This window comes from Brachyhypopomus gauderio, unplaced genomic scaffold (assembly GCF_052324685.1).
Source record: "Brachyhypopomus gauderio isolate BG-103 unplaced genomic scaffold, BGAUD_0.2 sc67, whole genome shotgun sequence".
In the NCBI taxonomy this organism is placed as follows: Eukaryota; Metazoa; Chordata; class Actinopteri; order Gymnotiformes; family Hypopomidae; genus Brachyhypopomus; species Brachyhypopomus gauderio.
In genome coordinates, this window is record NW_027506888.1 from 932,501 (window position 1) to 955,420 (window position 22,920).

The window sequence follows — 22,920 nt, forward strand, 5'->3', positions numbered from 1 at the left end:
TAACAAGCAAACAAATACTGACTTAAGCTGTTAATCAAAAGCTGTCCTCAAGTTTAGTTTAAAATCAACACACTGACCTGTTCAAATTAAACTGGCTCATATTTGTTTATATCTTTCTCTTCCAGTTCAATACAGGATTTTCTCAGTAACTCCTGATCTGCAGCCTCTGGATGAGGGTGGAGTGTCAGTGGAAATCATAGTAAGCCCTCAAACCACAATTGCGCAGACATTTACTGAGTGTATGTTAGTGAGTGTATGTGAGTGAGTGTATGTTAGTTCCTGTGTTCATGTAAATTAAATTATGTCCAGTTCTTTTATTCATCAGTCATGTGATTCAACTTTTTTATTTTAAAATATGAATTCGGTATTGCCGTGTTATATGCTAAAGTTGCACATTTGGGGTTGATTTGAAGCAGTAATGGGTTGTTTCAGTCTTCATATCAGTGTGGAGTGAGAGATTTGTGGGAGGGACCTAGCAGAGGAGGCGAGTTAAGTGTGTTGAGATTCAGCAGGGCATCTGAGTAGTGATGGGACATCTGAAGCGAGGCTTCGAGGCGTGTACCGCGTAAAAAGGGGGCGTGTCCGATGAAGTCCCGCTTCGGAGCTTGTGTCATATTGAGCAAAATCACGTGACCAGCAACAAACGACATATATGTAATGCTGCAGGCCAGAGCCCCGGTGGGCGTGGGTAAAGGGTGGAGCATGTGTCAATCATTTTTTACTGCAGCCAATCAGATACTAGACTTTCGTTGTCAATCAATTTTTATTAAGCCAATTATCAGCCAGAGTTAGCTGTCATCATTTTTTACTGCTCCTATGCTCCGCCCTTTACCCACGCCCACCAGGGCTCCGGCCTGCAGCATTACCCTTCTCACAAACGAGGCCTTAAATTACATCGGCCACATCATTGCTTCATTTTGCGTATCGTTTTTCAAAATAAAAGCGCTATGAACCCTGTTGCATCGTGGGTTGTAGTAGGTGGTTAAATTTAAATTTAAAATCTGGAATGTTCTAAATTCTTTTTGTTTGATCAGGATGTAAATCAGATTCACACATCAAAAACAGACTAAAAACCATTGGAAGAGGCAAACCTTATTTGTAATGTTAAAAACCAGATCTAGAACCCCCAAGAAGCGATTATTTTAAACACATTCTGTTTTTTTTTCATAAAATATTCAGTCTGCCTCAACAATCACTCAATTCCCAATATAGTAAAGTACAACATATCTTCATTGTCAAATAAGTCCATGACATACAAGAAAACCCAACACAACCACTGATGGTCAAGGATTAGATTGGCTACAAATCATTTTAATAATTAAAACATGACAATTAAGTATGATTTAATTGATTCTCCTGTTAATAAACATGAGTTTGGAAACTTTGTGACAATATTGCATTTACAAATTTTTGAAAGTATGATCCATCTGAATGACTGACAAGGCTGTTACAGTTTCACCAGCAGATGTCACTAGTGAGTGATGAATGAAGCCTCGAGTAATGAACCTTTTTGCAAAGCTAAGGGTTGGAAAGCTTCATTGCTTCATGAGGCTTCATTTGCCCATCACTACATCTGAGAATGGTGCTGCTAGTGGGTATCTGTGAACCTTCTGACATTTAAGTAATAAATAATAATTTTGTTTCTATTTTTCAAGAATCCTCAAGGAATTACAATTCATAGGGATACAATCTTCGCTAAGCAAGGAACTCTTACTGGGAAATACAGTATCCCTGATCTTGCCAGGTTAGTCCACTGCTGTAATGTTTCTGATAGTACATGTACTGAGAATAACATAATTCTAAATACACTGTGAGATGTCTGTATAACTACTTCCACGAAACAGTATCTTGAAACACTGGTTGTCAGTGTGGTCTTTCAGTGGAGATTTGTAGTTTGAAATGTTCTTCTCCCCCTTCAAAAGTCCTGGAATGTGGTCTGTGGCAGCACGCTTCAAAAATACCCCACAAAAGAACTTCACTGCTGAATTTGAAGTTAAAGAATATGGTGACACTCACTTCTTATACCAAGTAAAATATCTTCCTGCTTGTTGGATCTCTACATGTTTACTAAAAACCTGTGTGTTGTTTTTGCAGTGCTGCCGACCTTTGAGGTCACCTTAACCCCCTCCAAGTCTTTCTTCTATGTGGACGACAACGACCTAAATGTGGACATAACTGCAAAGTAAGTGGAACTCATCAATCACTTGATATATACTGTGTATTCTGTGTATATCTGTACAACACACACACACTGTGTATTCTGTGTATATCTGTACAACACAGCTGTGTGTGAGGGTGTAACCAGTGTGTATTGTCTGAAGGTACTTGTTTGGGAAGAAAGTGGATGGAAATGCATTCGTGGTATTTGGTGTTATTCAAAATGACAACAAAATAAGTCTACCAGCTTCTTTAAACAGAGTCAAGGTGAGCTTCACAGAACATTCAGATTTACACACGTCATGAGAGCCTGTTACACAAAACAGATGGTTAAAAGTATAATGGTTGTATAACAATGATGCACTTAGTTTTTTCAACATGAAAAATGGTAAAAGTTATGTTTTTTTTCTGCCTGAATGTTAGCACTTTCATGTTTACCTACGTGTGCCTTTACATAAAGTTGAAATACTAAAACATTCAAAATTGTGCCTTATTTTAAATGTCATTACAGATCAATAATGGAGAGGGCAGTGCTAAACTGACTAGAGAGATGATCACGAAAACTTTCCCCGATATCAACCAATTAGTTAGAAGCTCAATATACATATCCGTCAGTGTTTTAACGGATACAGGTAAGAGCCATTTGTGTGTCTGTATGAAATGGATTTATCTGGGGTTTTTTTTAGGTTAAGAGGATCACTTTTAGGATTAGAAAATTTGGGTGGTTATATGTGTTTATGTACTGTCCTTATGTAATGAAAATTCACTTAAAGACTGAACACATGCCTCCATATTAAGTACTCATGTCAGTCTTCATTTGCATCAATGTTTCAAACCTTTTGCATGAATCATTTCATTAATGCTAACGTTCATACTGACGTAGAAGCGCGCATGTGTTTCAGGAAGTGAAATGGTGGAAGCACAGAGGAGGGGCATTCAGATTGTGACATCACCATACACCATCCACTTCAAAAGAACCCCGAAATTCTTCAAACCCGGAATGTCTTTTGATGTTATGGTATTATGAATGCAGTTTTTTATACAGAATACAGTCCCTTGAATTTAACATTTGTAAATGCCTATGATATATAATGAAATAGTGTTCCCAACCTGTATAAATGATCCATTATAGTATACTTAATTTGTGTTTGAAGAATATTGAACACACTTTGTGTAAAGTGTAAAGTGAATTTGCAATTCGCAAAGGTTTACGTGACAAATCCAGATCAGACACCTGCTGAAAATGTGGATGTGGTGGTCAGTCCTGAAGCGGTATCGAGTCGCACCAAAGCCAACGGCATGGCAAAGGTCACAGTCAATACTCAGGGAGGAGCCAAGAGTCTACTAATCACTGTGAGTCAGGGGGAGGGTCCTCTGCCCAGAGTCTACCAGTCACTGGTATGGGGTGGGAGTGGGGATAGGGGTGAAGCCAGAGTGGCATGCCTTTTCACAGACAACTCGCATTTCAGTTACAACGCTAAATTAATATATAACTCTAAATGATAATATAACTCTAAATTACAAGCACTGGATGCTCAGCTGTTTATAACTGTCTTCATATTAAGGATAAATATTTACATTAATAAGTATGGTAAGAATTATAATACCATTCTGAAAACATATCTGGAATGCTTTTGTTGGCTTGCAGGCAACAACCAAAGACCCACGCTTAACTAATGACAGACAGGCTGTAAACCAGATGACTGCTCTACCCTACACTACCAAAGGAGGTTCCAGTAATTACCTTCATATTGGCATAGATGCTCCAGAACTGGTTATTGGTGATCAGATCAAAATCAATCTCAACTTTGGCAAGAGTCCAGGTGTCCAAAATCAGGATTTCACTTATTTGGTTGGTGCTGCGTGAATGCATACATGCACTATACACACACACTTTTATTTCGTAATAAATAGGAAATGGTTACTATGCTTATAAAGATATATACAATAATTCCTACAACATTAAATAACTAAATGCATCTTATAATTAAGGGTATCTATGCTAACCATGTCTTCATTTTCTTTCTTCTTCCAGATCCTCAGTAAAGGACAGATTGTGCAAGCAAAGAGGTTTAAGAGACAAGGACAGTCTCTCGTGACTCTGTCCATGCCTGTCACCAAGGACATGGTCCCCTCGTTCCGAGTGGTGGCGTATTACCACGTGGGACCATCTGAGGTCGTGTCCGACTCAGTCTGGGTGGACGTGAAAGACACTTGCATGGGAACGGTAGGCCATTTCTTCACATCCCAAAGAATAAAAACATTGAAGCGATGGAGATAATGTATGAGGTTGAGCAAATCTTCAGCAATTTTACTTAATATAATAATAAAAAATGGTATAAAAGGAATAAGGAAAGGGTGCAAAATGGTTCTGTCAGTAAGGCAATGTCAGTGGTTCTAGTTTATCAGTTCTTCACAAACACTAATGTGACACATTCCCTGGCTGAGTGCCCCCCCCCCCCCCCCCCCCCCCCCCCCCCCCCCCCCCAGCAGGAGGTGTTACCCATAATCACCCTTGTTTCTTTTATCAGAGTACATTCATCACTTTACTGAAAACAAAACATTTTACATTTAAGGTTTTTTTTTTATTTGCTTTAAATACTTTATGGTAAGCCATTTCTGTTTTATTATTTTATGTAGGGGGTTTACCTAAAGAACAGTGTTATCGTATGGTTCCATTATATTTAGTTTGTGTATCTTTCTTGTCACTTCAATCTAGTTGGAATTGAGTGTACAAGACCACAAAAGTGCCTATGAGCCTGGAGATGAGTTTATTCTTACAGTCACTGGAGATCCAGGTGCCAAGGTTGGTCTGGTAGCTGTGGATAAGGGAATCTTTGTTCTAAATAAGAACAAACTCACACAGACCAAGGTAAGTAATGACACGCAGGAGTGATCTGTACATTTCTGGCAGTTTCAGTTTGGGTTTTTATTCAACCTCTGCTAACACAAAGTCTTTCAGAGCAAGGAGTACACGAATTTTACATTTTTGTATTGAAATGATAACAGAGAATCTGTTGCTTAGTAGTCTGGTCCAATTGTGTGGTTGTTTTTCCACATCAGATCTGGGACATCATTGAGAAGCATGACACAGGCTGCACTGCTGGAAGTGGTAAAGACAGTATGGGGGTTTTCTACGACGCAGGTCTGCTGTTCGAGTCCGACAAAGCAGGAGGGACCGACTCCAGATCAAGTACTTTGGACATTTTTCCCCCAATGACATTGTAGATTGTTGAATATAAGTAAACGAATTGAGAATTATTTCTAACTTGCTTCCTGACTATGATAGCAATGCAGTCCACAGTTTAATTTAGACTGGGGCTGTGAAAATTCATATGTGATTGCATTGTAGCATCTGACTGTCCTGCTCCAAATAAGAGAAAACGGAGAGCTGAGAGTCTTCTACAAATCACCACCACACTCAGTAAGAAGTGCCACTGTTTTCTAACACGTCTTTAGTTGTACCAGCAAATTCCTTGTCACAGATCTGTAGATAAATGTTTTAGGTCATAGTTACATTCTTTACATCCCAGTGTTTGTGCTCATGCTGTTCCACTTGTCCCTTCATCTCCAGCTGGGAAGTACAGCGGTGATCTGAAGAAATGCTGTGCAGATGGTCTGAAGCAGAACAAGTTGGGCTACACGTGTGAGCGGAGGGCTAAGTTCATCATGGACGGACATGAATGCACCCAAGCGTTCCTACACTGCTGCGAGGAGATGCTGAAGCGTAGACAGGAAGAGGGGGAGAACGAGATGATGCTGGCTCGCAGTAAGAACCCACTGTGTTGTATGTGGATTTAGTCCGGATGGACTGTGTTGTATGTGGATTTAGTCCGGATGGACTGTGTTGTATGAGGATTTAGTCCGGATGGACTGTGTTGTATGAGGATTTAGTCCGGATGGACTGTGTTGTATGTGGATTTAGTCCCACCCGATGTGAACTGAATTATTGCATGATGACTTTTACAGCTCACATTTTTAGACAACATTCTAAAGCACTGATTTTTAAAGCCAGTCATGCAATGAAAGATCAAACTTAAATTAGCATATTATTACCAACGTGTCTGTTAATGTTGTCATTGATCCTTCACAAAGCCTTTGTTCCTTTGTGCGCTCATTTAATGTGCATGTGTTTGCCAATACCTTCTCAGGTGAGGAAGATGATGGTGATTACATAAGCTCTGATGACATCGTGTCACGCACTCAGTTTCCTGAGAGCTGGCTGTGGGAGGATCCACAGCTGCCCCCCTGCCAGGGAAACCAGCCATGGTACACACAGAGATTCTGGTTTTCCTTCTTAATAACCCTCATATGCAAAGGTTTTGCACATGATTATGGCCTCTTTTATGCACACACTAATTACTTTGAATTTGATACTTGCAACTTATAGTATGTAAGCATTTTTAGGAGATGCACCATAAATTAATATAATCGTTAAAAATAAATATATATGGTAATTGTTACGGAACAGCTCCGGACCCTTCCCTGTGGGCGTGTCATGATGTCGTCTGCGTGCAGTTATGTCCATGTTTGTACTTCCGTGGGTGTGGGTTGTTTGTGAGCGTGTTCGTTTGTTACACCTGTGCCTTTTCTCGAGGTCACGTGGGTCTGTGTAATTCACCTATTTAATGTGCGTTCGCGCAGTGTCGTGTGCTCGTCTTTGTCTAAAGCTACGTGTCTGTATGAGTGTGTGTGCGCTACTCTGACTATGCACAGAGCTTACACCGGTCGTTACCAATAAAGTTATATGTTTCACCGTAATCGTTCGTCTTGGTGCCTGCCTCCTACACCCGGACGTTACAGTAATTTTACAACATTTATATTTTAAATATTGGATATGGTATTTGTGATTCATATAGGATTTTTGTAAGGACCTTTTGCACATTGGTTTGAAATATGTGCTGTCTCTAGCTGAAATTGATCTGTCCTTACACTGTTATATTGATCTTTCGTTTTTCCAGTGCAAAAACAACTCTCACCATGAGAAAAAACTACCTGAAAGACTCCATTACTACCTGGCAGGTGCTAGCTATCAGTCTGTCTAAGACCCATGGTCAGTCCCAGTCCTTCAGCCCACAGCCATGCCTGACCATATAAACACTTATGCTTGGTTTAAACGATGTAGAGTGGCAATAAACCATAACCTTTGATAATCTTAAAATATGACACAATATGGTGTTTCTCTCTCCCTCTTTCTCTATTTAGGTATCTGTGTGGCTGATCCTTATGAAATGGTCGTTGTAAAGGACTTCTTTGTGGACCTGAAGTTGCCGTACTCAGCAGTGCGCAACGAACAATTAGAAATCAAGGCCATTCTGCACAACTTTTCAAAAAAAAGACTCAAGGTGCATTTCCTAATCTCTCATAACTGCAGAATCATTGATGATTTTCTCACTGTGCTGTATTTTGTTTATGGAATGCAGCTGATCCAAGTCCAGTCTATACATCTCACAACGAATGCACATTTTGTTTTGTTGCTTGATTTGTTGTGCTTCCTGTTCCACCAGGTACGAGTGGACTTCTTAGAGACGGAGCACATCTGCAGTGCAGCAAGCAAGAAGGTCAAATACCGTACAACGGTTTTTGTAGACGCCAAATCCACCAGGTCTATTCCATACATAATCATTCCCATGGAGCTCGGGGAACACTCTATCGAGGTGAAGGCCTCAGCCTATGAAACTACTCTCTCTGATGGAGTGAGGAAGACCCTGAAGGTGGTGGTGAGCAACTGTTGCATTTTTCCTAGGTCGAACAGGATAGATTCAGAAAAAATATTCTCATCTGCCAACATGTTACTGCTTTACACAGGGGTAGTGCATATTAGGTACTCTGACATCAGTACTGTTCACCATAAAATAAAAAGAAATAAAGATAATGTAAAGCCAGCACCAGTTTTAACAATTTCCACATTACTGCTAGAAGAATGACAGAATAATAAAACACATTATGATCACCATGACATAATCTGCTTCTTACTTAGTCTGAAGGAGTGCTAACTGAAATCGTAGAGACAAATGAGGTGCTCAACCCCTCTAAATTCGCTGGTAAGCATTTTCCTTCTCCTATAAAGTCATTATTATTATTCCATGTTCAATGTTGGTCAGTGTTAATGTGCATGTATATATTTCTGTCTCACTCTCACCCAAACTCTGTCCCACTGAAAGATGGGGTGCAAACTGTGCATGTGAAGACTGATATTCCAGAAGGACAGATTCCAAACACTCCTGCTCACACATACATCACTGTATCTGGTATGAGAATTTTGCATGTGCATTTTGCGTGTTTTTATAGCCTATAAAAATATCATTTTGTCTCACCTTTTTGGTGGATGGTCATATCTTTTTGTACCTTATACTTGGAGACAACATGGTGATAAGAATTAATATACTTATTCACTATTCTAATACATAAACAGCCTCAACAATCATATTTACAATGAAACAAGCTAAATGGCTATTTAGTATGAAGGTAAATCTGTTGCAAAATTTCAGAGCATGAAGGAAATTATTTGAGAACTCGTAAAACAAAATCTGTACTGTATTTTTAATTTGATAACTTGTAAACTAAAAGTTGCACTTGTATTTTTGTACACAAATTCAGCACAACTTCAAATCTGCCCGCCTCGATTTTTGCAACACATACCTCAGTGCACTTGTACGCGAAGTGGGTGCAGTGGGGGTGGGCCGTTAATCGCGACTCATCAGAAGTGGTTAAAAAATTCTTGACGCAGAGAAATAATCCCTGATTAATCTCCGTCAGTGATGGCACACCAAACGATGATATCTTTATTTTATGAGCACTGTTTTGCTAATACTGCAAACATGGCAAGCGGCATTAAGTCATCAATATTAAAATATGATGGAGAAAGTCACTTGATGAAAGCTTGAGTTGTAATGTTGTTATGACTTTATCTTAGCTAGCTAGATTGCTAGCTACGCTAATATTTTTAAGTCAAGGTTGCCAACTCTCACACATTGAGCGTGAGACACACGCATTTGACCGTCTTCACATGCCACACTTCCGATTTCTCACGCCGAAAAAAAAAATCTAGTTTATTTACTTCTGATCCACATCTATGATTCAATGAGTTACTAGTTTGCTCTGGCGCCAACCACTCGCGAGAAAATACTTAATTTGTGTCCATTTTACACCGCCTCGGTAACAATTTACCCCCCGTCAAAAATTTACACTCGCCACCTATATATATATATATATATATATATATATATATATATATATATATATATATATATATATATATATATATATATATAAATCATGAACACCGGAGCGCTCTCTGCTTGACCTACCTACAGCAGAACATCCGTTCAACTGAAGCAGGGAGCGCGCGAAGACTAGAGAACAATAGAACCGGAACCTCTAAGTTACATATGGACACAGGGTATTGTAGTTCTTATCTACATATGCAATTAAAATGGGAACAATAACTTATTAACTTTACATATATTCATTTTGACAGGACTCACACAGGTGTTTATCCTACTTTCATTTTAACTGTTACACGATCTAGCTAGCTAATTATAGAAATAGACTAAAGAAATAAAGAGATGACAGGGCATCTCTTTGAGGTTTAAAATAGTTAATATTCATTAATATTAATATTCAGGAATGAGACAAGAGGGAATTCACCACCTTTGCAAGCTTGTCTAAAAGAACTGTTGCTAGCATTGCTGATCAGGCGTTGCTTGGATTACCCATATAAGGAAATGTGCTTTTCAGCTGTTTGCTGTTGTTCAAATGTTCACCTAATACGGATGAAGAAAGAAACAGAGAGAGATAACAGAGCATTTCTTTGAGGTTTAAAATTGTTGAAAGGAAGTAGCATATATCAAATGCCTTTGATCAACAAATGCTTTTTCTCTATCTCTTTTCCTTCTCGTTTGCTGTCCTGCAGGTCAAGAGGTCAGTCAGACTATCGAACAGGCCATCAGCGGTGACTTCATGGGACGCCTAATTGTGCAGCCCACTGGCTGTGGTGAACAGAACATGATCGGCATGACTCTGCCCCTCATCGCTACACACTACCTAGACAGTACCAAGCAGTGGGAGACAGTTGGGTTGAACCGGCGTAACGAAGCCATCAAACACATCCAGACAGGTGAAAAGCACTCCTCATGTGCCTACTGACATTTGATACAAGCAATTAAGAGATACTCTAGCCTTAACTGTCTAATTAGACAGCTAGGCAGGTATTCTGAATATTACCTGTATTACCTGGTAGTAAAGTCATGATATTGGCTACTTTCTTAAATCCAAAAACTGCTGCAAAGTGGCTGCATTGAATATCTGAATGCAGCCACTTTGCATGTATGCAGCTGGTGTTTCTTTATGAAGGACAAAGGTGTTTCTTCATGAAGGACTAAGGTGTTTTAGGTACACCTATCTTATGGGTGCTGCTTAAATGTTTACAATTACAGGTTGCAGTTCATTACAAGCCACTCTCAACCTCATTCATTACTGATCAGATTCTGTGTGGATATTGAGTACAGTGTATTTACCACATGTAGATCTTATTGTATAAAAATGTTTTAATTTAAAACATCACAAGTCAAGGAGTGTAATGGTAAGGTCTGGGGCTGGGTCATCTGCTTGGCCAACTTTGGCCACCAGAGGGAGGCACCAAGTAATCAAGGGAAAAGTCTCCATTGAGCGGGCCGCCCAATGGAGAATAGGTCTTGGTCCTCCCAAGGTTTCTTCCTATTTCCCCTGCCATCATAGGAAGTTTTTCCTTGCCACTGTAACCTCTGGCTTGCTCATTAGGGATCTGGACCAGTACAATTATAAAGCTACTTTGTGACAACGTGTTGTAAAAAACGCTAAATTTGACTTTGACTTTTACCCCTGATAAAGTTTGCCCCTTTTATCTCTTTCAGGTTATGAGAAACAGTTGACTTACCGTAAACAGGACGGATCGTACGCCGCATGGACACACAGACCCAGCAGCACATGGTGAAAATCCTCCCTTGCAAGAGATGACATTCCCCTCCCCTTCTCTTCTGAAATTCATTTGCATTATACTAAATAATCATTTTTTCATTATTTGCTCATTTCTGTTTGTTGTTTTTATAAAGGCTAACTGCATATGTGGCCAAAGTGTTTGCAATGGCCAATGATCTCATTGCCATCCAGGAAAATGTCCTCTGCAGCGCCCTCAAGTGGCTAATCCTGAACACACAGATGCCAGACGGCATGTTTAGAGAGGGCACAGCTGTGATTCATGGAGAGATGGTTGTAAGTTAAGATTTATCTTTGGCTTTTTGTTGAATGTATTCAAGTTAATTGTGTCAGTAAAATCCCATGGTAAAGGCTTTCATGGTATTTTCAGGGTGATGTGCAAGGGAAGGATTCTGATGCCTCACTGACTGCCTTCGTCCTAATTGCTTTGCAAGAGGGTTACGATCTCTGTGCCAAATCAGTCACTGTAAGCCAAACAGATGTGTGACAACAAAAATGTTATCATGCTCTGGATTAAAATTTCAAACACTTTTACCTCTCTGTAAATCTTTCTTGTGTAACATTTTAGAGTCTTCCAGATAGCACGAAGAAGGCTACCGAGTATCTGCAACGCAGAATTCAGACCTTAACCAATCCATACGCGGTTGCTATGACTTCCTATGCCATGGCCAATGCTGGCAAATTGAACAAAGAGTTCCTGATGAAGTTTTCCTCTAAAGGTCAGTGCTATTCAAATCTTAAATGAATGTTTATTAAATAATCTGAAGCAAAACATGTTTATGACTTTTAAACATATTTTACTGCAATGGCCATTTGGTGCAGGCTTTGAGACAACCCCACTATGGTTTCCCTTTTTCCATCACATAAACAGATGGATCTTACTGGCAAGTTCCCAGAGGTCACCACTTCTCCCTGGAGGCCACAGGCTACGCTTTGCTGGCTCTGGTGAAGGCGAAGGAGTATGATACAGCAGGGAATGCAGTGCACTGGCTCAATAAACAGGCCAGCCCATATGGAGGGTCTGGCACCACTCAGGTAGCCCACACAGGGTTCACACACTAAAACCAGCAGTCTGTTCAGCAGTACATGGCTTGGATAAACTACTTTGAGCTGGAGTAGGTAATAGAAACCACCACATATAGGCAAGTTTTTGAAAGTATCTGAAAAAAATGCAAGCCCCTTTCTTCAGCTCTACATCCAAAGACACTCCCCCCTAACATGCTCTGCCAGACTACAGCTGAAGGGGTCCACAAGAGAGAGCAGTGAAAGAGCTGGACAGAGTAGTTAGAGAGAGCAGTTGGAGAGAACAGTGAAAGCTTATAAAAGAAAACACCTAATGGACCTAAATAAAGAACATGGCTATTGATAGTACTCCCATCTGAAAAACTAGTATGCTAGTATTGGCATAGGCGGAGCCAAAGCAGGGGCCGGGGTGGCACTGGACCCCCCTGAATTCTGATTGGCCACCCCAAGTGCCCCCCTAGATGACTGACATGTCACCACATCGCACATCTTGTTGAGAGCCTGTTGCGTTTTGTAATCGGTAATAATACTAAATGCTCAATTTCATTTAACACATGCAAGCAGCAGGCACGACGGAGAAATGTTTTCAAACAAACGTGTTGTGCCGAATTCCGAGTCCCCTCATTTGCACATGCATAAAGACGCTACAGATGATATTCGGGAGTTACAGTGATTTTAACTTAGTTCGTTGAGCACTCTAGTTTTGTCCTAACTAGATATTTAGACATAATACTGCTGTAATACTGCGATGTCGTGGTCAGAGGTGAACTTTGGTATAGCCGGTGTGTATTTTATTTAAAATAATTAACACCCTTGAGCCAGTGTGGCTTTGGATATAGATAATGCAGTTTGCTGTGATGGATAATTAAAACCTAGCTCTTATTTATGTATAGAAACATGAATCGACAATATAATCTGTAGCGTCTTTATGCGGATAAACGAGGGTTGTCGGAATGCCCCACAACACAAGTGTCGCATGTGAAATGCTACAGGCACCGTTCAGAAACTGATCAGGGGTGAGTTTCCCAAAACGTTCTTGGGTGGGTTTCCCGTTCGTAGCGCTAAGTACTTCGTAACCTCGTATGAAACGTACGAGGTTAAGAAGTAGCCTACTTAGCGCTACAAACGTTTCGGGAAACTCACCCCAGTTTAGTTAAATGTGTTCAGTTCAGTAGATATATGCAGCTTTTAGCCCGGTGAAGCTTATAAAACATTTTCCATTTTTCAAAAACTTTGTAGGTGCGGGTAATATTGTGAATTAATTATATTATAATTTTACATATTGTACATAAATAAATAGTAAAAAAAATACACTTTTCTAGGAAAAATTATATTATACTACACATTACATCTACAGTGGTTTCTTTGCCCCGACTTAAGTTTGTGTGACCGTATCAGTGATGTAAGTTACTGAAAATATGTACTCAAGTGCAATTAATTATTTCAAAAACAGTCACTCACTGATGGAGGGAATGCTGAAAGCAGCTTTCCTATTTCGTATATTTGGACTGAACTGAACACATTTAACTGCCAGATATGCCAGAAGTAGCACATCTGTGTTTTTACTTTTACATGTTGTACATTTTGCACATTGTTAAAAAAACTGCAAATTTCATACACAAATCTGATCTCCTGCGTGCTTAAGATGTACTTGATATGAAAAGTATAACATTTACAGATTTTGATTGCAATTGAATGCTTTTCTTATATATACATTGTCATAGTCTATGGACCCCCTAAAATAGCTTTGGCCACCCTCTGGCCACCCCAAGGATAAAAGTCTAGCTCCGCCACTGGGTATTGGGGCATTTTTTTGAAAATTGAGTTTGATATAGTAACTTAGGGCGTACTCACACTAGGCTCTGTGATCCGGGCCCGGGCACGGTTGCCTGCCGAAGCACGGTTCGTTTGGCTAGTGTGAGCGCTCCAACCGTGCCCGGGCCCGGATCAGTTAACCGTGCTCGGGCCCGCTTTGAAGAGGTGGGCCAGGGCACGATTCATGTGGACTCGGGCACGGTTCGCTTCTAGTGTGAGCGCTATCTGTGCCCGGGCCCGCTTGGTGCCTCGTCTGATTGGTTCATTTCGCTGGAACTTAAACATGACATCAGTGATGCGACGCTCACGTTAAACAGTCATAGCGGCAAAGCGATTAGCAGACAATCGTTGTGTTAAATTATCGATAAATCTGTGCTTGCACCGTGTTTCTGCACTCCCAAAACGACTCCAAAAATACAATAAAAAGAGAATCGTGAACTCTATAGTGTTGTGCGAGCGCGCTTTTTTCCAAATAAAGCGGCGTTGTGATGACGTAAGCGTGCTCGGGCCGGGTTGATGAAGCCAGTGTGAGTGCAGGCCAGCGGGGGAGTGGGGAGGGGGGATAACCGGGCCCCAGCACGGAACGAGCAAACCGTGCCTAGTGTGAGTACGCCCTTAATTGGCTGGCTAGTTTGCAATCTAGATGCACTAACATTAGATATATTTTAAAAAAAGCTAAAAACATCAACCATCAATCAATCAATCAAATTTTATTTATATAGCGCTTTTTACAACAGTTGTTGTCACAAAGCAGCTTTACAAGTGCCGAGTCCTAGCCCCCAGTGAGCAAGCCAAGGGCGACAGTGGCAAGGCTAGTAATACTCCATAGCTAAAATAGGTTTGAATGTTTATTTAGATTTTTTTGCTGATGAAACAGCTGTAGTACCTACAGTTCTAGCTAGCTACTGGTGCAAAGTCACACCAATGTTCACTCTGGTTTACATTTACAGCATGTGCCAAATCTATGAATTAAATGACTAGTCCGTTTCGGTGGATCCAGACTAGTCAGTTTTTTTTTTACAGTCCTGTAAAAATCTATTTTTTATATAAAAAAATGCAATAACAATCACTCATTTTCAATGCATTTCCTCACCATGGCACTCCAGAATTGTCTAAATGAAACTACAATTGGAACTAGGGGTGGGGCATACGATACTGATGATTCAACACTCGTGTCAAGCTTCCAAACAATCCATAGTGTGGTTCAAAATGTCCATATCATGTAACCATGGCTGAGCAAGGCTTCTGCTGCATTTCATCCATACAGGTGGCATATAGCACCTGCCACATTTGACTGAAACTGAAACAAACCTGATGAGAGAGCTCTCTCAATCACAAACTCAGCGAATGCTAAAAAGTCAAGCAAATGCATCCCAACTTTGAGGGGTTTGTGAGGAGATAGACTTTGAAAAATAGCAGCAGAGCGACAAAATAGCTATTGACAGTGAGCTTTAATGATAAACTCGATTGATCACGTATCATAGGATGAACTGTTTGACAGGACAGTGAGCCTGTGAATGATAGCTGGAATAGATACAATGATAACATATGGAAAATTTATATAAAGTGATCCTCTGGTTTACTGGCAGAAACTGTGTAGCCACATTTTTATATAATAACAAAAAATACCTATGCATAGTAGGTTCCAGGTAATATGGGAGAAAAGCCAACTCATCCCCAAAACAACAGAACATCTATTTTAGAATCAATATCTTGACATAAATGTCAGATACTGTTCCTTTATTGATCATTTACCTTATTGATCATTTTCCAAATGCAGTTCAGTTTACTCAAGCCTGGAAAGATTGGAATAGTAATGGGATATTATCAAAAATGGAACTGGGAACTCAATATCTATATGACAGAATTAGATGAGTGAAAAGTTTGTTTCATTAACAGGCCTGAAACAGGAAAACTGAACATGATGTTTCAAATGATTGGGATTTGAACCGATTGTTGGGGAAGACTTAATTACTTCATGATTTTAAAATAATTCCACTACATCAATTTATCTGCTTAATGAATATAAACCAGTTTGGCTCCATTTAGTTTATTCGAAAATGTGAATAAGTAAGTAACCCATCATGGGACAAAATTTAGCTCTGCATATTTTTTGGTTTATTGCTTTCTGCTTAGGCAACCATCATAGTGTTCCAAGCTGTTGCTGAGTACTATAAGGAAGTGAAGAAACTTCAGAACATGGACTTGGATGTGGAGGTGTCTGTGAGTGGACGGAGTAGACCCAGTAGATGGATTTTCAAAAGAGATTCTTCACACCTCACACGCTCAGACAAGGTAAACCATATATTTATACAATAAATAAACTTTAAATAAAAATTTTCATTGAAAATGTAGATATTTGTAGATATTTAAATGTAGATATAACATTTCTTTTTTTATTTATTAGTTTCTCACAAACTTTTCATGAAAAGAATAAGACTTGAATGTCTCCTTAACATGTACTTTCATAGGTTCAGCTTAAGCAAGGATTTAATATCACTGCAAAGGGTACTGGTGTAGGATCTCTCCAAGTAAGTATTCATGAATGCTATAAAAACTTGGCATATATGTTTCTGAATTTATCGTTGCATTTATTCATACAATTAAGCACTACAGTGCACTTTCCAGAGGCAGTTCTAGGGGAGCCAGGGGGCCCAGTGCCCCTGTCAACACCCCCTCCAGGCCCCTAAATGAGACACATCATTTATTGAATGGAGATAAAGTGGCAGCAGTATTGGCAACTTAGTGATTTTGTCGCTATTTAGCGAATTAGGCTAACATTTTTGACCCCCCCCATAAGATGTAAATTTAATTTAATATTTTAATTTGCAATGTTTTCTTTATTTTTGGCTACAAAACAAGCTTCCCAAGGTGGTAGGTCTCAATATGTAATAGGTTTTATTACTATTCTATAGCATAAATTAAGCACTTTGAATTGCCACTGTGTTTAAAAGGTGCTTCACAAATAAATGTGTCTTGCAGGTTTTGACCATATACTATGCTAGGCCCATTGAGAAGCAGAGTGACTGCAACAAGTTTGATCTCACTGTTAAGCTGGAGAGGCAGGCCAAGAGTAAGACCCCAAGCTCTAAGCCAACTTTGTTTCTAGTTGTGAACCAAAACCGAGAAAATGAAAATGTCCTTGACTGATGCTGTTTCCTCTTTGCAGTCACATATGCAGGAGCCAAAGAAAGTTACTTGCTCACCATTGAAACCTTGTGAGTGTACCATACCCGTCTGTTTATAGCTTTCTTTGCATTATGCAAAGGCATTTTGGATACAAACAAAATAACTGTAAGATTGTAAAATGTGTACATAACACTGTGCATGTAAATTAAATATGTTCAGCTACAGAGATCCAAACAGAGATGCCACTATGTCTATTTTGGATGTCGGCTTACTGACGGGCTTTGTGGTGGATGAACATGATCTGGCAGATGTAAGGAAAATACTGTCAGATGAGAAATGACTGACATTATTATTATTATTATTATTATTATTATTGTTATTATTATTACAACTTATTATTATTATTATTATTATTATTCATAAGTATTAGTATTAATTCTTCATAAAACTAATATTATGCAATTAATGTGTTTAGTTGTAGGAGCTGTGTTTTAAAATATTTTACAAATTTAGGAAATTTGCAATTGTTCATTTTAATTGGTAGTTTATGATACCTAGTAGTACCATGATGCTTGATAAACCATTTAGGTCATTTGAAACTGACATAGCACTTCAAAGTAATTAGACATTATAATGAAATGACAGCACTTTAAAATAATCAGACAATATAATAAATGAAATAATGACATAGCACGTCAAATTAACAAGATTTGGAATAATGACAAAATGAGATATATTTTGAAATATTTCAAAATACCTGGTTATTTTAAAAAGAACCTTGAAGCTCAGAGCACGTTTGCCTCAATTTTGCTAAAAACTGATAATTTCATATCACCCACCAACACACTAACCAAAGTCAAGAATCAGTTCTGTAATTTATATTTACTTAGAATGCTCATAAACAACCTCAAAATTTTCTAGGCATCACATCCACATCTTTTATTAAACAGCCAAATTTAAGTGGTATATTAACTAGTCTGAAATATAATAGAGGTTTTTGGGGAACATATAAGGAGATTAATTCCTCAAACTTTCCTGACATTGGAAGACATGAAAAATTTAATTATACAAAGGAATCTGCATCATTGCATCAAAGCTATTCTTTGATTCCCTTTGTAGCATTTTGTGAATTATAGGAAATTGTTTTTATAAATATAAAAATTAACCTTTAAAAACAAACCTGTTTATGGAGGAAACATTTCTATAGATATTCTTAAACAATAGTGTACAACAAAAAACTAAAAACAAAGATTTGTTTGATTTTTTCTTATGCTTATTTTTAGCTATCAACTGGAAAAGACAGATATATTTCGAAGTTTGAGATGGATCAACAGCTTTCAGAACGAGGCTCTCTGATCATCTATGTAGATAAGGTACATGTGGAAGCAATCCATTGGCATTTTATGTGTTTAGACTACAGTTATAGATACAAAATGATTTACTGTCCAACACTGATTTACTACATCTGGCCAGATATCTCATGGAGTGGTAGACAAGTTTGCTTTCAGACTGCACAAGGTCACAGACGTGGGGATGCTTCAGCCTGCTGCAGTCACTGTGTATGAGTATTACTCTCCAGGTATGTTGAACAGACACAAGCGCACACACACACACACACACACACACACACACACACACACACACACACACACACACACACACAGATACTGACTCACTCACACTCTCTCTCTCTCTCTTTCTCTCTCACATACACATACACTTTGTTTGTCTTTGTAGCTCTTAGACACACACAAATATATACTGTATTTTTGTCTTCACAGGGGACCGCTGTGTAAAGTTCTACCATCCTGTTAAGAAAGGAGGCGCTCTAAGCAGGCTGTGCGATGACCAGGAGGGCCTGTGCCAGTGTGCTGAAGGTGCATCTATAGCTAATGCCATGACAACAAAAAAGAGACCTTCTTAAGTTTCTCGCAATTCCCTAACAATATTTTTAAAATTCCTACCCAGATACTTCTTATGCCACACCCTTTATATAAATAAATAATGCTTTTAAATTTAACCATTTTTACAATATTACCATTGCACATTTGTCTATTGTGTAAGAAAGATAAATCTAAAACCTTAATATATTTTAAAACAGAAAACTGCAGTGTCCAGAAGAAAGATAATATTAATGATGATGATCGGGACAAAAAAGCTTGTGAAGCTGGCATGGACTACGGTAAACATCTGTGTCTCTATGATATTTGTAAACCAGGTCTGATTGCAACATACACATGTGCACGCAAGGTTTTTTGTTTTATAATACTGGCTCATACTCATACATACTCATATATATTGTGAAAAATAAGTGGAGGATTGATGTTTGTTCTAATTTGTGTCTTTTCCAGTTTACAAAGTCAAAGTTGAGAGCATGGATCTCACTCCATACACACACTACTATAAGATGAAGATTGACCACGTCCTGAAAGAAGGTATGGCTTCTTATTTGCCATCAATACTGGCAAATTGAAGATCCTTATCATGAAATGGTACAAGTATCTTAAACAGTGTGTACACCTGTATCACACAAGAGCAAAAATTTTTAATTGCTTCAAATTAAAATTTACATTACATAAAAAATCGCTTCAAATTAGCTAATGAGCTTGATCAGGTGTTTCAAATTGTGTAGGGCAGTAGGGAACCAAGACTACAGATGTAATTTGTGATGGTTGCTGCATGGTGAAACAGCTGTTTTTGAGCTGCCAGTCTCAAAAACATCCTTTTACTTCTTCACAATTCAAATTGGAATGTGTGGAGAAGCACAGATACCAGAAAACCGTGATCCAAAAGGCAGAAACAATAACAGTCCAGCTGTCTGTAAATAACAGTAACAGTCCAATAACAGTCCAGCTGTCTGTAAATAACAGTAACAGTCCAATAACAGTCCAGCTGTCTGTAAATAACAGTAACAGTCCAATAACAGTCCAGCTGACAACAGTCCACAAAAGACAATCCGAATTGTAGGCTACCATAAAAATAGGGGCAAATTCATAAGAGAGTAATCCGAATAATATAAACAAGTAGTAAACATAATGATGGCAATCAAGAAAAACACTTGGTATGCTGACTGCTAGAATTTGGCAATACTTTGCAACATCCCTAGGGTTACTGAGGATTTTATACTGTATGCAAATTAGGTGCAGGCGGTTCAGAAGTCAGGTGATGTAGATCGCCTCAGCCTGCGCTGAGAATTCTGAGAGCTGGAGTCTGGTTGCATGACATTATCTAATCAGAATGTTATCATATTAATACGTATTCTGCAGGAACTGATGCAGGTGTGGAAGGACAAATGAGAACCTTCATGGGTCATGCCAACTGCCAAGAATCATTTGGATTTGAGAAAGGCAAGGCCTACCTCATCATGGGCCGAAGTGTTGACTTACCCAGGGTTGACGGAAGGTACTGGTGTTTTTGTGTATATAAATGTATACACGTAGTAGTGCTAAGATTCTGCTTAGCTTAGTGCAGGGGTGGCCAACCTGTCAGAGACCAAGAGCCACTTTTTTTACTGTGTTACAGCAAAGAGCCACATCATACACATGGACATGCTTGAACATCACCCATCCCTTCCTCTCTCTCTCACACATACACACACACACACACACACGTGCACACAGAGACCTCTGCTCAGATTTATTGTAAATGTAACACACAAACAGTGTGGCAGCACTCATGGTCTGGTCTGGTGGTCTTAGCGGCTCACTAGGCTTGTAAACAAACCGTGCACCACGAAGATGTAACAGTCTGTTAACCTCAGAGCTGATGAGGTAACCGGGCCACGGCACAGATCGTTTGTGCAGGTGAGAGTGCGGACTGGCAGGGGAGACCCATGAAACCAGGCAAAGAGCCGCATGAGGCTCGCGAGCCGCAGGTTGGCCACTCCTGGCTTAGTGTGTTATTGGGGACTTTTATTAACATGTATGTAGAGTGTGTGTTTGTTCTCTGTTATTATGCTTCAATGTGCGCTTCATGTTGATGTGGATTAGTGTTGACCACATGTGTGCGTCCTCATTTGCAGACTGCAGTACATCCTGGGTGAGCAGACATGGATTGAATACTGGCCCACAAGTGAGGAAGGACAAACTGCAAAATACAAAAAGAAATACGCTGGAATCAGTGAACTTTCTCAGACCCTCTCTGACTTTGGATGCACTACATAAATAAGTCTGATTCAAGCCAATGAATAAATATTCAAAAAATAACACATCTCTGCACACACATATCTGCCTTTTCCTATTAACATGACTCCGGATTTGTGTCACCATTTACTTGCTAAAAACAGCATCACATTTATTCCAAAAAATACATATTTCCCTTTCCTCATGTAGAGCATTAAAGGCAAAAAATTAATATAATAAACTTTACATTAATAAATAAACTTTACAGAAAATGTTACCAAAGGTATTCTTGGCTTTTTTTAACCTTATTATACTGTTGTGGAGTTTAAACATAATCATTGTAAATGTAATTTCTTAGCACTTGGCCACCACAGCAGACTCCCAGCTAAAATGGAGGGCTGGACCTCATCTGATTTACATACTTCATCTCATGAGCCTAAATGCTAGGGAAGGCAAACAGGTAGCAAGCGGGAACCAGGTTATGGAGGGTTTGCATTCTCTGTGATTTATTCACAAATATGGAAGCACCTAAACCACAGTCCAGTCCTTTGTTGAACCAAACCCTATACTGGGGACAGAAAAGAAAAAAACCCAGGGGTGAACAAAAACTGGGGGGTAGACAAAAGCAAGGGTGGCACAGCAAAGGGCTGGGAAAAGATTGAGTGGCTACCACGTAGAAACGAGAACAGGTTGGTTAAGCCGAGCAGCAGTGGCAGAGTTAGACTTCTAGCGTTGGGGTAGCCAAAGCCTTTTTAATGTTCGCCACAGACTACAACAATGAATATTCAAGAAACACAATCAATTGAAGTCAAAATTATTGTATGTACAGGTGCATCTCAATAAATTAGAATATCATCAAAAAGTTAATTTATTTCAGTAATTCAGTACAAAAAGTGAAACACATGACTGATCTATTTCAAGTGTTTATTTCTGTTAATGTTGATGATTAACTGAAATAAAAAATATATTAATAAAAGTAGATCTCTGTATCCCAGTCCATGGAGCACCTTTTCAGTTTGCATGTTTCCCTTCTAGTACCACTGTTTGTTTATAATAAGCAGAGGTGGGTAGGAACCCATTACATTTACTCCATTACGTTTACTCAAGTAGATTTTTGGACAAATATGTACTTGTGAGAGTAGTTTTTAATATGAAAGACGCACGCTACCGTTACTTTAGTTTCATTTTTCAGTGAGAAAATGTCTTGCCACCTGAATATGTGTGACCAATGAAATGAAGCTGGTCAGTGATCGCATACGCAAACTTTCTCCACTGGTAGCAAAAAAGTATGGTGACAGAAAAATCTACCGAGCATCCCTGGCCTCACATACAGCCAATGTTTACATTACAAACGTGTAAAAAGGACAGTTATATAATGCGCTGTCAGTTGTGTCTGCCAAAACGTGGCTCTTTCAGCCTACAAAAACTCAATGTCAAATTTGAGGAAACACATTGCAATAAGTTACAACTGGAGGCATACATTTGTATGATGTAATTACTAAATGTAACAGTGCAATACTAAAAATACTACAAAATGTTTTCCATGATGTAATTTACTGACACGAGACAGTATTCTGCATTTACTCACTACTTGAGTAGCTTATAATCAAAGTACTTTTTAACTTTTACTCAAGTACATTTTTGGATGCATACTTTTACTTTTACTTGAGTACAATTTGGTTCAAGTAACAGTACTTTT

At 39.0% G+C, this 22,920-nt stretch overlaps 1 protein-coding gene across 1 annotated transcript in view; it reads left to right on the forward strand.

Moving 5' to 3' along the window:
• LOC143490899 (complement C3-like) overlaps positions 1-21,487 on the forward strand; it is a 23,982-nt gene extending 2,495 nt beyond the window's left edge. Inside the window, exons 4-41 of the mRNA XM_076989455.1 lie at positions 126-199; positions 1,656-1,744; positions 1,923-2,005; positions 2,095-2,182; positions 2,322-2,424; positions 2,669-2,789; positions 3,060-3,175; positions 3,364-3,510; positions 3,806-4,009; positions 4,193-4,384; positions 4,877-5,029; positions 5,221-5,350; positions 5,510-5,581; positions 5,732-5,926; positions 6,309-6,426; positions 7,119-7,210; positions 7,363-7,502; positions 7,665-7,877; positions 8,138-8,201; positions 8,322-8,408; positions 10,073-10,276; positions 11,052-11,127; positions 11,250-11,409; positions 11,504-11,599; positions 11,702-11,852; positions 12,005-12,168; positions 16,108-16,266; positions 16,443-16,502; positions 16,954-17,044; positions 17,141-17,189; positions 17,320-17,410; positions 18,384-18,473; positions 18,574-18,679; positions 18,882-18,977; positions 19,202-19,282; positions 19,452-19,535; positions 20,367-20,502; positions 21,122-21,487. Of these exons, the coding sequence (XP_076845570.1) occupies positions 126-199; positions 1,656-1,744; positions 1,923-2,005; positions 2,095-2,182; positions 2,322-2,424; positions 2,669-2,789; positions 3,060-3,175; positions 3,364-3,510; positions 3,806-4,009; positions 4,193-4,384; positions 4,877-5,029; positions 5,221-5,350; positions 5,510-5,581; positions 5,732-5,926; positions 6,309-6,426; positions 7,119-7,210; positions 7,363-7,502; positions 7,665-7,877; positions 8,138-8,201; positions 8,322-8,408; positions 10,073-10,276; positions 11,052-11,127; positions 11,250-11,409; positions 11,504-11,599; positions 11,702-11,852; positions 12,005-12,168; positions 16,108-16,266; positions 16,443-16,502; positions 16,954-17,044; positions 17,141-17,189; positions 17,320-17,410; positions 18,384-18,473; positions 18,574-18,679; positions 18,882-18,977; positions 19,202-19,282; positions 19,452-19,535; positions 20,367-20,502; positions 21,122-21,263 (4,517 nt within the window). The 3' untranslated portion in view covers positions 21,264-21,487. The remainder of the gene's footprint in view (positions 1-125; positions 200-1,655; positions 1,745-1,922; positions 2,006-2,094; positions 2,183-2,321; positions 2,425-2,668; positions 2,790-3,059; positions 3,176-3,363; positions 3,511-3,805; positions 4,010-4,192; positions 4,385-4,876; positions 5,030-5,220; positions 5,351-5,509; positions 5,582-5,731; positions 5,927-6,308; positions 6,427-7,118; positions 7,211-7,362; positions 7,503-7,664; positions 7,878-8,137; positions 8,202-8,321; positions 8,409-10,072; positions 10,277-11,051; positions 11,128-11,249; positions 11,410-11,503; positions 11,600-11,701; positions 11,853-12,004; positions 12,169-16,107; positions 16,267-16,442; positions 16,503-16,953; positions 17,045-17,140; positions 17,190-17,319; positions 17,411-18,383; positions 18,474-18,573; positions 18,680-18,881; positions 18,978-19,201; positions 19,283-19,451; positions 19,536-20,366; positions 20,503-21,121) is intronic.
• Positions 21,488-22,920: the final 1,433 nt, after the last annotated feature.